We start from the raw sequence: 15,764 nt of genomic DNA on the forward strand, positions 1-15,764 counted from the left end.
CTTTTAATAGCTCTCTATCTCACTCCCTAGACTCACACACACACACACACACACACACACACACACACACAGGCAGTCGTAGGTCAAGGCCTAGTGTAGCGTCTATGCGCTTCTCCCTGCCTCAGCCCTTTTCCTGTGGCCAAACAAACAGGGCAGGACTGGGCAGGGGATCGGATGTGTGGGGAGGGGAGGGGGCGCTTCATGTTACGTAAGCATGAATGTCATCGCACACACACACACACACACACATGTTTTCCTGCCTGTAAGCACGCTAATGACGCCTCCGCCCCCTTTAGCCTGTATGACAAAACATGTAGATATGTAAACATGTCTGTTTGAATGGGTGAGGGTTGTCCGTCATATACATACTGTCCCACAATTTATGTTGTTGTGTCTTGTTGTTTTGTACGAGATCATGCGAGAGGAATGTGCATACTAATGTGTTCGGTTACTGCCCTTCACCCACAATCCCTTGCATCTCACTTTTTCTCCAGTCTCAGTGTTATCAGCAGATAGTTTGCTTATCTGTTGCTTTGGGGAAGCATTTCCTTCTCCCCATCCCAACAGATCCCTCTTCACCACTCCCTTCCCCTCGTCCTGGGACGGAGCGGGGAGCGACGAAGGGGTTTTGAGCGAATGTGTCTGTGTTGGATGGTGGAGGTGATGCTGAACTTGAGTCATGGTTCTTTTCTCTGTTTCAGATCAACACAGCCTGCATCCCAGCGCAGCCCTCCGAACTGGTAAGACTTTGTTTATCTGTTTCTTTCCTTCCTTTTTTTCTGTTGTATTTTCACTCAGCGCATCTCAGCATTTATGATTTTTGTTCTTCTTACATTTATACCAGCGGGATCTCTTTGCCTCTCATTGGTTCACTCATTGATTACTTCCTTGTTCATTTACTTATTAATTTATTCACTTTTTCTCTTGCTTTTTCATTCACATTGCCATTCACTCACTAGCTAGTGGTAAAAAATGACATTATTGGCATATTTTATGTTTGAAAATCCTGTAAAGCTTTAATCAAAACATTTATTACACTGCTGTTCAAAAGTTTGGGGTCGGTATGATTTTTTTATGTTTAATATTTTAATATACTGATTTTCTGATCAAGAAACATTTATTGATTATTATCAATGTTGAGAACAGTTGTTCTGCTAAATATTTTTGTGAAACTGATACATTTTTAATAGATATCTTGTAACATCATATATGTCTTTACTGTTACTTTTGATCAAATGAATGCATCCTTTTTACTTTAAAGAATACATATCTTAAACTTTACCCCAAACTTTTGAACATTAGTATATTCATCATTAGCTGAATTAGAGAGTGTCTCAAAACCTACTGAAATTTTTTTGAACATAGTGATGGCCTATGATGGCCAAAAATGTTTAGATAGAGAACTTTAACATTCATGAGTGAATGTGTAATTCTTTAGGTTGTTAGTCAGTTTTATTCTTTCATTTAGTTTAGTTGTGTTTTTGTAATCAGGGGTGTCATGTATGTTTTTGAGGGCTCACCAGTGGCACTGCTGGTTCAGTTAAGACACACACTGTATGATGCTTCCGGAAGTAAAGATGATATAATAGGACACATTTTTTTATGCTGTTACTCTGTTTATGTTGCTTTATCTGTGTTCTCATCTGCTGCAGCGAAGGGGAACATCCTCCTCTAGACACATTCAGCATCTGGTAAGAACTTTGTCCTCTCTTTCATTATCTCTCTCACTAACTGGCACATGGATCTTCCTCAAGATCAGGAATTTCTGGTCAGCCCCTTTGACCTAAATATTTATTGAAATTGAAAGTACCCCCTAAGATTTTAATTTAACTTCTTCAGTTCAGGCCAGTAGGAACTTGCACCAAGTAATTGTAGTTGCAAGAGTTATCAATTAGGATGTAAATCAAGACAAAAACCAAAAGTGGCACTGCAATTTAATTTATTTTATTTTATTTTTTAATTAATTAATTTATTTTTTTTATTTTATTTTATTGAAGTTGAAAGCTGTGTCGTCAAAAGTCATCGAGTCAGTATTTCATTTTCTGTATCCAGGAATAGGCATGATCTTTCTGTGGTTCTGACATTTAATCAGAACCATTAGACATCACTCCGAAGAATAAGAAGGTCTATTCTTCATTTTCGGCCTCAGACAGTGCTTCAGTTTTTGCAGTGGCATTTATCTGTTTATATATTATCACACATATGTGTCTCCTTAAGAGTAGAACAGAAATTAAGAACAAACATTTCTGAAATAAACCAAAAAGACAATCTTTTGTACCAAGAGTTGGCACTGTCAGCTAGACAAAAGTTTAGAGTTTATTGTGTCCAAACACAATGGTATAATCTTATTTGGTCTTTTTCCAGGGCTCAACCAAGTCTCTGACCTACACCAAACAGAGAAACACTCTCCCGAGGTATGTTTGTCTGAAAAGAGTCTTCAAATCGTGAAGTTCAGCGATCGCTGCAGGAGTGGTTGAGCATGCTTGAGTTCTGAGACTTTATTTCCTCAGCTAATCTCTGCTTATCTCAGATAAATTACCTCATCTCAGCAGGGTTTTATTCCCTTTGGATTTGATGTGAAAAGTCAAAAATCCCTTTTGGCCGCAGTGTGGTGAGGAGCAGAGAGCTAATATGTGTGGTTAGTTCAGCTGTACACCACTGACAGCTCAGCTGTGTCCAATCAAACTCTAGCTATCCAATAAAATATAATTTACTGGACTTTCACATGATTTTCATGATGATTTTAGCAGTTTTGTTTTGGAGAAGCTTTGATTTTTTTTATTTTTTTTTTTTTTTATTAGGCATTCACCAACATTGAATTCTGGTCAATGTGATAATTATAAATGCTAAATGTTAAATGTCAGATGTTAAAATTCTCTATTATTTTACGTGGGACAAAAAATGAAAATAAAAAACTTAACAAAATTATATATTTTTAATGCTAATTTAAGTGAATTTGGGCATCCCAACATAATAATGTGCAGTATAAAAAAATATTAATATAATTGCTGAATATTACGTTCAACAATTTAAAATGATAAATGTTAAATGCCAAATATAAAAATTCTATATGATTTTATATGGGGATAAATGTAAATTAAAAATCGATCTATAAAATCTATTTTTGAAATGCTAATTTAAGTGAATTTAGGCATCACAACATTATAATTTGCAGTATACAAAATTAATATTTGTTTTGATATTTGCTAAAGATTACATTTAGTAGTGATAAGCCAATAATTAGTTTAATTTTAAATGATAAATGTTGAATATTAAAATTCTGTATTATTTTATGTGGGACAAAAAACATAAAAATAGATATCTATATTTTTAAAGCTAATTTAAATGAATTTAGGCATCCCAACATTGTAATGCACAGTATAACAAAATTATATTTGTTTTGATATTTATTTTTGATATTTTAAAGATAAACTTTCAGTGAGCATTAGATAATGGAAAATTTATTTAAAATATAAAAATGAAGGAAATAAGCACAGTAAGCCTTTTTCTCAGCAGTTTTCCAGCCGTCCCTTCTGGTAGCTGTTTTCTTTCTGGTCAGATCAATTCCAGATGATTAATTATCTGGGCTAAAAGCTGGTGGTCTTTGTAGACCATCTTGGTCAATCCAAGGGGTGTTGGTAGATCATCTTTGACTGGCAACAAACCAGCAGCTACTGTATATTCCAAAAATCAGCTTAACCACCTTAAAATTGAATTTCATTTTATGTCTGTTAGCTTTTCAAGTCATTTGACAGAATATTTAAGCTGGTTTCCCCCTCTCTCTCAGGAGCTTCAGTGTGGACCGGGTGATGGACAGAGTGATGGAGAGGAACTATGATTTCGACCTCACATACATCACGGAGAGGATCATCTCTGTCTTTTTCCCTCCTCTGCTGGAAGAACAGCGGTACCGCCTCAACCTCAGGGAGGTGGCAGCCATGCTCAAATCCAAACACCAGGACAAGTTTCTGGTAAGTGACTCAGCATGTATTTACTGTATCTAAGGGAAGTTTACTTATGTCATTGTAATAGAGGCATTTTCACCGTTCCGGTCCATGTTCCTCCCACAGTTATTCAATCTGTCTGAGCGGAGGCATGACATCACCCGTTTAAACCCAAAGGTAGGGACTGACTTTGTGTTTATGTTGCTAGTTGCTTAACGGCTGAACTTTTAAAAACCCGATTACACCACCCGAGATTAAAAAGTCTCTCTCTCTCTCAGGTTCATGACTTCGGCTGGCCAGATATGCACGCTCCTCCTCTGGATAAGATCTGTGCCATGTGCAAAGCCATGGAGAACTGGCTGAACTCCGACCCCCAGCATGTGGTCGTTCTGCACTGTAAGGTCAGAGGTCATTGTAGTCTTTGGACAGTTCATGTCAGGGTCACAGGGTACTAAAGGGTGCTGACGTGACCCTTAAGGACCACCCTGTGGAGTGTCGCCACAGATGATAACATGAAGACAGACCTTAGAGGATGTCTTGATTTGACAAGCTTTTAGTTTTATGCGAGATGTTTAAAACAGCAACGAAAAAGCAAAGAGTAAGAGCTGAGAAAGCACTATAATACATGTTGAATTGTTTTGGATCTTTAGCAGGACCCAAAATCTGGAATTTAAATCTAGTTTAAATCTAGTTTAAGAAATGATCAGATGGTCAGATGTTCTTCCACTGAAGCTCAAGTTGGATTATCATTGTCGGTTTTTACACAAACTTGCTGTCAAGCAAAAGGGGAACATGCCAAAATATATACAGTAAGCAACCACCCTTAACACCCTAGCAGCTGCTTGAAAACAAGCTAAAAACTGTTTATTGTGAAAAGCATGTCCATTTTTCAAAATAGATTTCACTCGGGATGTTATGATGTTAGGATTTGTATTATTATTTTATTACATTTTATTTATTTGTTTATTTGGGATTTGTTTTATAATTTCAGTTTAGTTTTGTAATTTGACATTTTAATTTCACAAAGAAATGTGCAGCATTTTGTCTAAGAAATAATAATTTGTCTTAAATCTCATTTTGTTCAAAAAATCATGAGAAAATCACATTGTGAAATCAGTATTGTGAATCGTATCACATCGCATCGTTACATGCCTAGCTTTCACTCAAATTGTTTGGCTTTTCAAAACCTGACTGTCCGAATGTCTTCTTCATTTGGAATTGAAGTGCAAATCATATCTGTAATCAGTTGTATTGAGTAGTATTGTTTTTTTTTTCAGGGCAACAAAGGAAAGACAGGTGTTATTATCGCGGCCTACATGCATTACAGCAAGATATCAGCAGGGTAAGTTCAGGGGAAACAGACTTTATACAAATGACTTTAAATACATTTATTTAATCTTAATTAAAATATTCTTAAATAATATAATTAAAATAATCTAACTGAATTTAAATGCTAAAAAATGTCATGAAAAAATGTAAATGGCAATCATATTTATTTTTTATTTTTTCCCCTCAACAACTTTTGTTTTTATAGAAGAACACAGAGTTCTTGAAACTTCTGTTATATAAATTGTATTGTGGCTGGTATATGTAATATATCTCCTGGTTTGTGTTAATGAAAAAGTTTAAAAACAAGGCTTTTTGTCATGTAATTACAGCAGAAATACTGAAAGAAATATTTTAGTCATTATGGGGAGCTTTCTGGTTAATTAACACGTCTTTGATGTGATTTTTTATTTTTTTTTTCTTATGTCTTCGACTGCATTTGTGCACTCAGGGCAGATCAGGCCCTCAGCACATTGGCAATGAGGAAGTTTTGTGAAGATAAAGTGTCGTCCTCTCTCCAACCCTCTCAGAACAGGTGCATCCCTTTTGATTAACTGATCTTTGTGCTTTTACATACTGTACTTTTTTGCATTAACACTGATGTCTCTGCAGGTATATCTATTACTTTGGAGGGCTGCTCTCAGGGGCCATCAAAATGAACAGCAGTCCGCTCTTCCTCCATCAGGTCCTCATTCCTACCATCCCCAACTTCCAGGAAGATGGAGGTGAGTGAATATTTTCATGACTTCATCAATCCCTGACTTCATTCATGCATAAGCCCTCGATGAGGTTACTGAGGTAATATGTGTCTGTGTGAGCACATATGTATTCATTAATCAAACCTCCTTCACATTCGCACACATTTCAAGTTTGTTTTTAATCTTTTGCAGTGGAGGAGAGAGAGAGAGACAGGGAGTTCACCAATTCCTCCTTCATATCTCACTTTTTCCTCACTCTCTTGACAGGTTTCTTCCCTTTCCTGAAGATCTATCAGTCCATGCAGCTTGTCTACACTTCTGGCATCTAGTGAGTGAGGATCTATTGGAGACATTTACATAATTTAAAGCATAATTAGAGGTGTTTGCTAGGACAGGCACCACTGTGCCGTTTAATACAGTTCTAATTATTACCTAGCATTACCTTCATATCTTCTTCAGGAATTAAATAAATTATAAATCTAGTTTAAAGAGTATTTTTGCAAACTGTGTATGTTTTTTTTATAGTGATCTGCAGGGCTCTGGGAGCAGACGGCTGATTGTTACTATTGAGCCTGCACTGCTGCTGAAAGGAGACATAATGGTATGTGGGGCTGTTTTTTTTTTTATCTGACCCTGATATATTACAACTGTCAAAACCATAGGCATTTCCATTACTTTAATCTCTTTCTCTCACTCTGTCACTTTTATGGTCTATATTTCTGTCTTTCCTGTAGGTAAAGTGTTATCACAGGCAGGTTCAGTCTGCTGAGAGGGACTCTGTGTTTCGACTGCAGTTTCATACGTGCACCATTCATGGAGCTCAGCTCTGGTTCGGCAAAGGGGAACTGGATGAAGCTTGTTCAGGTACATTCTTAATGGATCAAGCCAAGAATCATATGCCAAGCTCATATATTTTTACAATAAAACCAGAGCCGCCTGTCCAACTCTGACCGCCTTGAGCTGAAATGGCCTTGGGATATCAGCTGAGCTTGGTTTTTACGATGTGCTTTTTTATTTCGGTGGTCTGTGTTCTTTTAGCTGTGCCGTAAATTATCACCCTCGTTCCCTTTGGGTAACACCTGCACACCACAGCTGCGTAATTGAGATGAGATACAGATTTTCACGTGACAATAGATTCTCTATGGGCTTACATGTAAGCATGGGAGGCAACTTCAATTGCTTGTAAAACTCTGGGAAAATTCCTAGATATTAATCATCGTTATAATCAAAAACATATTTATGAAGTGTCTTGTAGAGAGGATATTATATACAAGGACCATTATTAATGACAAATATTATTAGCTGGAAAGGGTCTTCTGTTTTCCTAATGATTTACAATCTCTATTCCCACCGTTTCCTGTAGATGACAGATTTCCCTCTGATGCCACAGTGGAATTTGTGTTTTCGTCTGGGCCTGAGAAAATCAAAGGTAACATCAAAACCTTAATCAAACTGCAGATTAAGTTCTTACTAACTGTTTGCAGTTTAAGGGACCATGAAATTGTTTGATGAACACAATTTTCTTTCCTTAGCTGATGAACAACATTTGCCATTGAAACAGTGGGGTGCTACCATATCATGTGGTCTTTAACTGTGTCATAATGCAGATGTACTTGGTTGTAATTGTATTGTGTGTGTGTGTGTGTGTTTGATTCAGGGAGGGTGAGCCAGAGGAATGATCCAGCTGTCAGCGTGGACTATAACACAAATGATCCGGTGGTGCGCTGGGACTCTTATGAGAACTTCAATCAGAGACATCAGGACAGCCTAGAGGGTACAACCATTCATTCATACAACCACATACTGGTTCAAGCCTTCAAAGGGAACATACTGTATTATTTTAAACAGGACTTTCCTTTTTATTTTGAAATAAAAGTTTGATACTACTTTCTGCAATGTTTACAACATCTTGCCAGATCAGATTATTGAAACTAAGAGGCAAAAACGAGATTCAGAAATAACCATGGGACCATCACAACCACGAACACATTAACAAATGGTCAGGTTTACACATTGACAACTTGACAGAGGTGTTTTTTTTTTTTTTATCATAACCAGTGTTTGGTCAACAGCATACGAGTATATGTCACATGTTATTTAATAAGACTGCTGTTTGCATTTTGAATTTTCACCATGATACATGAGTTACTTTTCAAGTAAATAAAGTATTATGTCCTGTAATGTTGTAAAAAAAAACAAAAAAAAAAAAAACTCTGTCATGATATATGTAACTTGTAAAAGGAAAAGAATGTGAATCTGATATTTTAAATGGTCTTCAGGGAAATATAAAAGGGCAAAATATGGACCTCTACATTCTTTCGTGCACTAAACATTGATTAAAAAACAACTCTCATACATCCCTCCAGATATTGCGCACACACGTGGGCCTCTAGATGGCAGCCTGTACGCTCAGGTAAAAAAGCGTCGCGCTGCAGGCTCCACCTCCACCTCCCTGCCATCCACCAATGGGAGCCCTGCAAGGAGCCCTGCAAGGAGCTCTGAGGAGCGTCCAAGTCAGCTTCTGTCTGTTAGCACTGATTCTGGACACTCATCTGTCCCACCTGACCGGCTCGATGAGCCGACTCGACAGGCCCCGCCTACTCAGCAAGAGAGGGAGGAGCTTGAGCGCCTCCTGGGTGGGATTGAAGGCGATGGAGGGAGGGATCGTGACCGAGAAACAGCCATTTTGGATGATGGTGATTCCTTGCCTCCTGAAAGGACTGGGTCACTGAGGTTAGGCCGTTCATGCTCATGTCGGGTGGGCTACCGATCTCAGCGTTGTGCTGAGCCTGGATGCGATGGACTCCACCACTTATCCAATGGGTACTGCCTTGATCGTCCCACCACCACTAATGGACACACAGGGGCTCCTTCTCCAGGGATGCCATCTGTCATAGGGCTTTGCCAACACCACAGTGCCCATCCTCACCAATCCCTGCCGCCACCAGATCTGCTCTGGGACCGTCAACAGGGTCCACAGCACTACCTTCATCGCACTTGCTCAGAGGGGCCATCACGCCACCTGTGTCCATATCCATCCCAAGAGATCAGCCCCCATCCACATAGTCTGTCTCCCCGACTGCTCTGTAGGGCGGAAGAGTACATTGCATACCCCCACCACCACCACAACCATCCACACCACCCAAAACCCAGCGGCCCCTACCACGATGTCATGATGATTGATGGCCTAGTGACACCCGGCTGCCCCTGTCGGGACTGCTGTCTGCGGCGAGAAGATTTCCACACCCTCCGTTTGGACAGAGAGGAGGGAATACACTGGGAGAGGGAGGCAGAGCTTCACCGGGATACTGGGTTAAGACGGGGCCGAGAGGCTGATATGCAAAGAGGGGCAGAGATATGGGACCGGGAGGCAGGGCTACGAAGGGGCAGAGAAATGTCTCTACACTGGGACAGAGACCGAGAGGCAGAACTACAGTGGGAGAGAGAACGAGAGGCAGAATACTGGCACAGGAGGGCTACAGTATCCCCCTATGGGCCTCATGGACATGAATTACCAGCATTTAACTTCGATCCACTTCCCGCAGGCCATCCTGCATACCCCGAACCCTCCCGGTCCCATTCTCACGCCCATCTGGATCTCAAATACAGTAGCAGTTCCAGTGGATACCAGACACCACACCAAACGTGCCCCTGCTCCCCCTACCAGCCGTCACCTTCAGAGAGTCGTGGCTATGCCTCAGGTTACCAGTCTGAGTCCACGTCCCCTCTTCCACCTCCCTCCGCCTCCTGCTCTGGCCCAGTGCACCATGCCAGCGGGCCTACAGATAACCAAACAGACTCCCACCCTCAGCAGTACACCTCTGATACAAATACAGGTGAGAAATGACTTGACCAATACAATTAAAATCTTTTATTACAGTGTATTGGATTGTCTTTAAATTTGAAGTTTTTACAAATAAGTTTTCATTATCTTATATTAAAGAAATGTGTATGCCCTTCATCTGCATTGTTTCATCTGTGCATAATCAAATCTGTTCATCAGTCTGTATGCTAACCCTATCAGATTGCCCTGGTGCAGATAGCATAGGCTGGCGTAGTCACATTACCCATGGTTCCTTGCGGCGGACACATCGAGATCCACATGCCCCATGTTCAACACCCTCTGATATTTCAGGACCTCCAACACCAGTTCACACAAGCAGCCCCTTGCGAACCCAGGAGAGGTAACTGCATTTAAAAGTTGATGTGGGGTTACTCCAGAGTTTAGCTCTGACCCTAATCCAACACACCTAAACCACCTGAACCTTAATCTCCAACCCTTCAAACAAAACTTAACCAGCTAATTAAGGTGGTCAGGGTTACCTGAAAATAACAGCTGGTGTGTTGGTGTGGGGTTGTAGATCTGTAGTCAGGTAGCCCCCAGGAGCACAGTTGGCTACTCCTACAGTAGATTAAAATTTTACCTGCTGACTTAATTTAACGGTGTTGATTTCTTCCATTTTCCGTCCTAGCCTGAGTGTCCGTGAGCATGAGTCAAGAGAGGTGAACAGTGAAAGCAGTTCAGCCCACTCCCACAACAGGACGCACCCACCTGCCCCACAGTCCAACAGTACCAGTCCGGGGTGTCGGCAAACTGCACTTTCTTCCAGTCAAGAGATTCCTGAGATACACCCCTTTCCTGCCACACCCACCACTGCCCAACAACTCTCTGCCCATTCCTCGCCAACAACACCTTCCACCCCACAAATCTCAGCAGAACACCCCACCTCTTTAACACCTTCATCAAAATCCACCCAATCACAAACAAACAGCTCACCTACTGCTGCTACAGTGCCACCCACACGGGAAATGGTACTACAATCAACTGAGACTGTTAAACCAGCACTCTCACGAGGTCCATCTTCTCCCATCCCGTCCGAGTCCATCCCAGCTCACTCACAGAGCAATGGAGTATCACCATCTCCTGAACCAGACACCCCTTCTGCTTCTTCTGCCCCTGCGTCCCCTCAGCTGCCCACTGGCGAACACGAGAGCTCTTCTTCCCCTGAACCCCCAGTGCCTGGTTTTGCGACACTGGGTAGGAAGCTGATGTTGGGCTCTGAAACCTCACTTCCTACTGGACACAGTATGGATGGCAGTCCCAGCTCCACTCCCACCTTTCCCATCTCTCCAGCCTGCTGCACCCCATCTCCTCCACCAGGCTCCTACTCAGGGTGCCTAGCCGCCTCCGTCCCACAGCCTCCCCTCCCTGAGAAACGCCGCCCATCCGGCCTGCCAGGATCACCCAACGGGAGGTCTGGAACGCTGAGGGCGTCCATGAGTCATCAGCCCTCTGTCCAACACCACGTTACATTCTCACCTTCAGTAGGAGAGCTGACTGTGCCTGCTGGACAGGGAGAAGTTGGTGTGGAGGGTGAGATGGGCAGCCGTGTCAGTGTGAAATTTGTGCAGGACAGCTCTCGATTTTGGTATAAACCTGGCATCTCCAGAGAGCAAGGTGAGACAACCACTGTTGTCTTATAATTTAACTATATAAAACTAAATGCAGTTTAGAGATGCCTTCATGGCCAGCTGCTAATAAGAACAATCTACATTTGTAAAACAAAAGTGCAGTATACTGTATAAGATGTGGCTTTTGAGTTGCCTTCCAAAAATATCCCAAAAATGAATTAGTATCGAATCAAAATTGAAATCAGGACATGTCTATCAATAAATACCCAGCACTATTGCTGATTGCTATTGATCTTTGCATAAACAGTTTTGCTTGTGCAAACGCAACCATGTCTTATTAGGGATCCTTGCACTTTTCATAACCCTTAGTATGAGCAATACTAATGATGCTTACTTTTGTGCTGTAGTGTTTTTGCACATGCTGCAACAGATTGTTGTTCCATATGCTTGGATCTTTTTTTAAATAGCGATGTCTCATTAAACTGTCCTGTCTCTGTTCAACAGCTATAGCAGCACTGAAGGAAAGAGAACCAGGGGCCTTCCTCATCCGAGACAGTAACTCTTTCCAGGGGGCTTACGGTCTGGCCCTAAAAGTTGCCAGCCCACCCCCCAACGTCAATAACCATAGCAGCAAAGGTACGCCACATGTGCAGGCATTTCCTCACACAAACATTTATCTTGCTTCAGTGTTGCTCCCAAAGCTCTGTCTGCACAGGAAACACACGACTGCACCTGAAGTACTCTAGCAGAGCTAAACATCACAAGAATTTAGAGCAAAAGCTGAAGTGTGTTATTTCTGGACCAAACAGAATTAAAAAATAATGACGATTGTCTTTGATTGGAAAAACAAAGTGGTTGATAGGGTTGTGCTCTATTCAGATTTGAACTGAGAATGCCATTGCCAATTTGAATTGAGGTGGCAAACATAAAGTAGAAGTGCAATTCAAATTTAAATGCAAGTAGAATTAAAATGAATTCAGTGAAATGATTGTGACTAATTTTTAGGTACAAAAGCAAAGTCGCGACAAACTTTGAATTATAGCTTTTCATTGTCTTGGATATTTTATTGTCATAATACTGGACCAAGTGTTTATTTTTGTACAGTTCAACTAAATATTTAATTGAGAAAGCATTGAGAACTGTTTTGAAAATGTTTTGTGTGACTTTTGCCTTTAAACAGTGATATATGTTTATCTAAATGTCCATTAATCACAACTGAAGTGCAATATTTCGAAAGGTTGTCATGATTTGGCATACAACGAATATTAGCATCATAGTCTGCATAAAATTTCCTGTCTGTTAGCAGGAGGAGACCCTCTGGAACAGCTGGTTCGACACTTCCTGATTGAGACAGGACCTCGAGGAGTGAAGATTAAGGGCTGTCAAAATGAGCCCTACTTTGGTGAGCAGTTCAGGAATCCTCTATAAAAGTCTACGGGTTGGCTCGCCAAAAACTGATTAAGATTAGTCCTGGTTCAGCTTAAAGGGATAATTCACCCAGAAATGATAATTCTGTCATTTACTCACCGTCATGTCCTTCCAAACCTGACATTTTATTATGATGTTAGAAAGTTCTTGTGGTCCCAAACCTGATCTGGAAGACCAATTTCTGATTACAAAGTTGGAGTTAATAGAACAGCCAGCCTGAAAAAATCTGTATGAAAGTTGAGCTCAGGTTAGTGTGAAAGTAAGTTAGCACTTTCCTGAGATATCTGAGGGGGGGATCAGTTTGCTCAATGCATGCAAGGTATTCAGACAGCAATACTGTCCAATATCCATGATATCTCCGTCATGTACTCTAGCAGAGCGCTAAATATGCCAAATAGTTCAGAACGCTGTTTCATAAAAAGAGCGAACGGACAACCTTGAGTTGTAGAAGTAGAGATAAAGCTCATATCTTTGTTGTAGCGTTTGTTTTTCTATATTAGAAAGCCCAATCGGTTTTTTTTTTATGCTTGTGATTAGTTGCCGTCTGGCTACATCCTGGTGCTTTTGCAATCTGGCACATCAGTTTTAAAAGTAAATAAAGTTGAAGTGTTATGAAAGCTAAGTATTGAGGTCCTCGGTGTGTGTTTTGTCATTGGTAGGGAGTCTTTCAGCACTGGTGTATCAGCATTCCATTACACCTATCTCTCTGCCCTGTGCCCTCCGCATCCCAGAGAAAGGTAAACAAAACGCCACACGTCAACACCATGCTGAGATATCACTGAATGATGAAAGCACAGACACAACATACACTCATTGTGGGGTTAGAGTTTATGAGGAGTTGTAAGGCGAGAAAAGAATGCTTTAAAACAAAAAAGCCAGAGAAAGTATTTTTATTAAACTACAATACAGCATTTTCCACTGTATTCTGTACTATATATTCTTACTACATACTAAAATCAGTACATTTTTTTCTTTAATTTATTGATTTTACTTCCTTGTGACTGTATTCAATTACACTTTGCCAGATAATTCAATAATCACACTGAAAATTAGATTGATTCAAACTGCCAAATCTTTTTTTTTTTTTGACTGATTCATCAGAAGAACCACTCACACACAAGAATCATGTTTGCGAATCAGATAACACTAGTTGGACTGTATATTTTTGCATGAGGCCAGCAAAGACAATGTAGATAATTTGTAAGTTACAGATAATATACATAATGTGTCATCTTTTTTGTCTTATTTATTCTGTATTGTATTATTTTGCAGTAGCAGTTATTTTTAGACAGACAGCTGAACTAAACAAATATTTATTTTGGCATGGATCTGCATGTATAATGTGCAGTATTATACATAGACTAAATGGTAGTGAATGTATAATATTTTATAATACACAATATTATACCTACACTGCCATTTAGCACTGTATATTATACATACAACTCCAAAATGTTATATACAGCTGTATATTATACATACAGCTCCATTTTTTTAAAAGAAAATTATTACTTTAATACAGCAAAGATGATCAGAAGTGATAGTTAATACATTTATTTTATAAAGATATTTTATATTTGAACTTTCTGTTCCTCAAAGTAACCTGAAAAATACATCAGTTTCCACAAAAGTATTGAACAGCACAACTGTTTTCAAAATTGATGATAATAATAATAAATGTTTCTTGAGCAGCAAATCAGCATGTTAGAATGATTTCTGAAGGATCTTGTGACACTGAGGACTGCAGTTATGATGCTGAAAATTCAGCTTTGCATCACAGAAATAAATGACATTTTAAAATATATTAAAAAAGAAAACAGATATAATTTGTAAAAATATTTCACAATATTACTGTTTCACTGTTTCATTAAAAAATCCCACACTTTTAACCATAGAGTAAACAGATATGATCACAAGATTTGTTTTTAAGCAACTGCCAGTGTTTGAATCTCAGAGACTGGTCTATAAATCATGATGTCACGCTCTCAGACCCAATAGGTGAATTCGTGGAGGTTCAGCCAGTCAGTAACATGAGTACAGCTGCAGACCTTCTGAAACAGGGAGCAGGTGAGTGTGAGCCAGCACATCTGTCCTCATGTGTTACTTCTTACTGTAACGTCTATAACCTCTGACATCTCTCCTTAGCCTGCAATGTGCTGTACCTGAACTCAGTTGAGACCGAGTCTCTCACGGGACCCCAGGCTATCGCTAAAGCCACAGGGGCCACAATGTTACGCAGCCCTCGGCCCTCTGCGACAGTGGTCCACTTTAAGGTGTCAGCCCAGGGCATTACACTGACAGACAGTCAGCGCAGGTACGCCCACTAGTTCCTTTTTGAAAGTATAACCATATCATTTTTCAGTTTTCTCTGAGCAATAGAAATGTGAGGACAGACTGTTACTGTCATACTGAGTTTGACTGAGTATGACAGTATGAGTATGACATACTGAGTTTGACTATGAGAGGTTGGGGTTTTCAGGGTGTTTTTCAGGAGACATTATCCAATCAACAGCGTGACTTTCAGCAATGTGGACCCACAAGACAGGAGGTGAGATTGCGGTGGCAAAAATGCTGGTGCACAAGGATTGGTTTACAAGTGTGCTTTATATATCTACTCTACAAGTTTTCTCAAATGTGATTATTTGTTATTACACTATTTTATATTAGTGTGTTGTACAACAGTATGCAAAGTTTGCAGTGCATTCCACATCCAATGCATTTACAAATCATTAAACCGTTAATGCAAATATACAAAGGAAAATGTGGATATGGGAGGATTTTTTTCTTTTTTTCTTTATTTTGTTTAGCTTTCGATATAGGAGAGTTTTTTTTTTTTTTTTTTTTTAATTTTATCTTATTTTTTGTTTTGTGTCATGTTTTTTTGGTCGGTTTATTTTGTTCTTTGCTTTATTTTGCTTCTTTTGTTGTTGATATGAGGATTTTTTCTACATTTATT

The 15,764-nt window shown here is 39.8% G+C and overlaps 1 protein-coding gene across 8 annotated transcripts in view; it reads left to right on the forward strand.

The window, feature by feature from the left end:
* The window catches only part of tns2a (tensin 2a), a 58,878-nt gene that overhangs the window by 39,448 nt on the left and 3,666 nt on the right, over positions 1 to 15,764 (forward strand). For 5 of the 8 annotated variants that reach the window (XM_058762358.1, XM_058762361.1, XM_058762364.1 and 2 more), the window contains 23 exons: positions 702 to 740; positions 1,653 to 1,691; positions 2,365 to 2,414; positions 3,788 to 3,971; positions 4,071 to 4,121; positions 4,223 to 4,345; positions 5,222 to 5,286; positions 5,722 to 5,805; positions 5,883 to 5,995; positions 6,236 to 6,296; positions 6,494 to 6,569; positions 6,703 to 6,832; positions 7,332 to 7,397; positions 7,626 to 7,742; positions 8,335 to 9,804; positions 9,993 to 10,152; positions 10,441 to 11,426; positions 11,885 to 12,016; positions 12,684 to 12,782; positions 13,468 to 13,545; positions 14,798 to 14,875; positions 14,954 to 15,122; positions 15,288 to 15,356. In XM_058762358.1, coding sequence (XP_058618341.1) covers positions 702 to 740; positions 1,653 to 1,691; positions 2,365 to 2,414; positions 3,788 to 3,971; positions 4,071 to 4,121; positions 4,223 to 4,345; positions 5,222 to 5,286; positions 5,722 to 5,805; positions 5,883 to 5,995; positions 6,236 to 6,296; positions 6,494 to 6,569; positions 6,703 to 6,832; positions 7,332 to 7,397; positions 7,626 to 7,742; positions 8,335 to 9,804; positions 9,993 to 10,152; positions 10,441 to 11,426; positions 11,885 to 12,016; positions 12,684 to 12,782; positions 13,468 to 13,545; positions 14,798 to 14,875; positions 14,954 to 15,122; positions 15,288 to 15,356 — 4,439 coding nt within the window. The remainder of the gene's footprint in view (positions 1 to 701; positions 741 to 1,652; positions 1,692 to 2,364; positions 2,415 to 3,787; positions 3,972 to 4,070; positions 4,122 to 4,222; positions 4,346 to 5,221; positions 5,287 to 5,721; positions 5,806 to 5,882; positions 5,996 to 6,235; positions 6,297 to 6,493; positions 6,570 to 6,702; positions 6,833 to 7,331; positions 7,398 to 7,625; positions 7,743 to 8,334; positions 9,805 to 9,992; positions 10,153 to 10,440; positions 11,427 to 11,884; positions 12,017 to 12,683; positions 12,783 to 13,467; positions 13,546 to 14,797; positions 14,876 to 14,953; positions 15,123 to 15,287; positions 15,357 to 15,764) is intronic. The other 3 variants (XM_058762360.1, XM_058762366.1, XM_058762359.1) reach the window with 3 other exon arrangements.

The sequence above is a fragment of the Onychostoma macrolepis genome, chromosome 23, assembly GCF_012432095.1.
Source record: "Onychostoma macrolepis isolate SWU-2019 chromosome 23, ASM1243209v1, whole genome shotgun sequence".
NCBI classification, from domain to species: domain Eukaryota; kingdom Metazoa; phylum Chordata; class Actinopteri; order Cypriniformes; family Cyprinidae; genus Onychostoma; species Onychostoma macrolepis.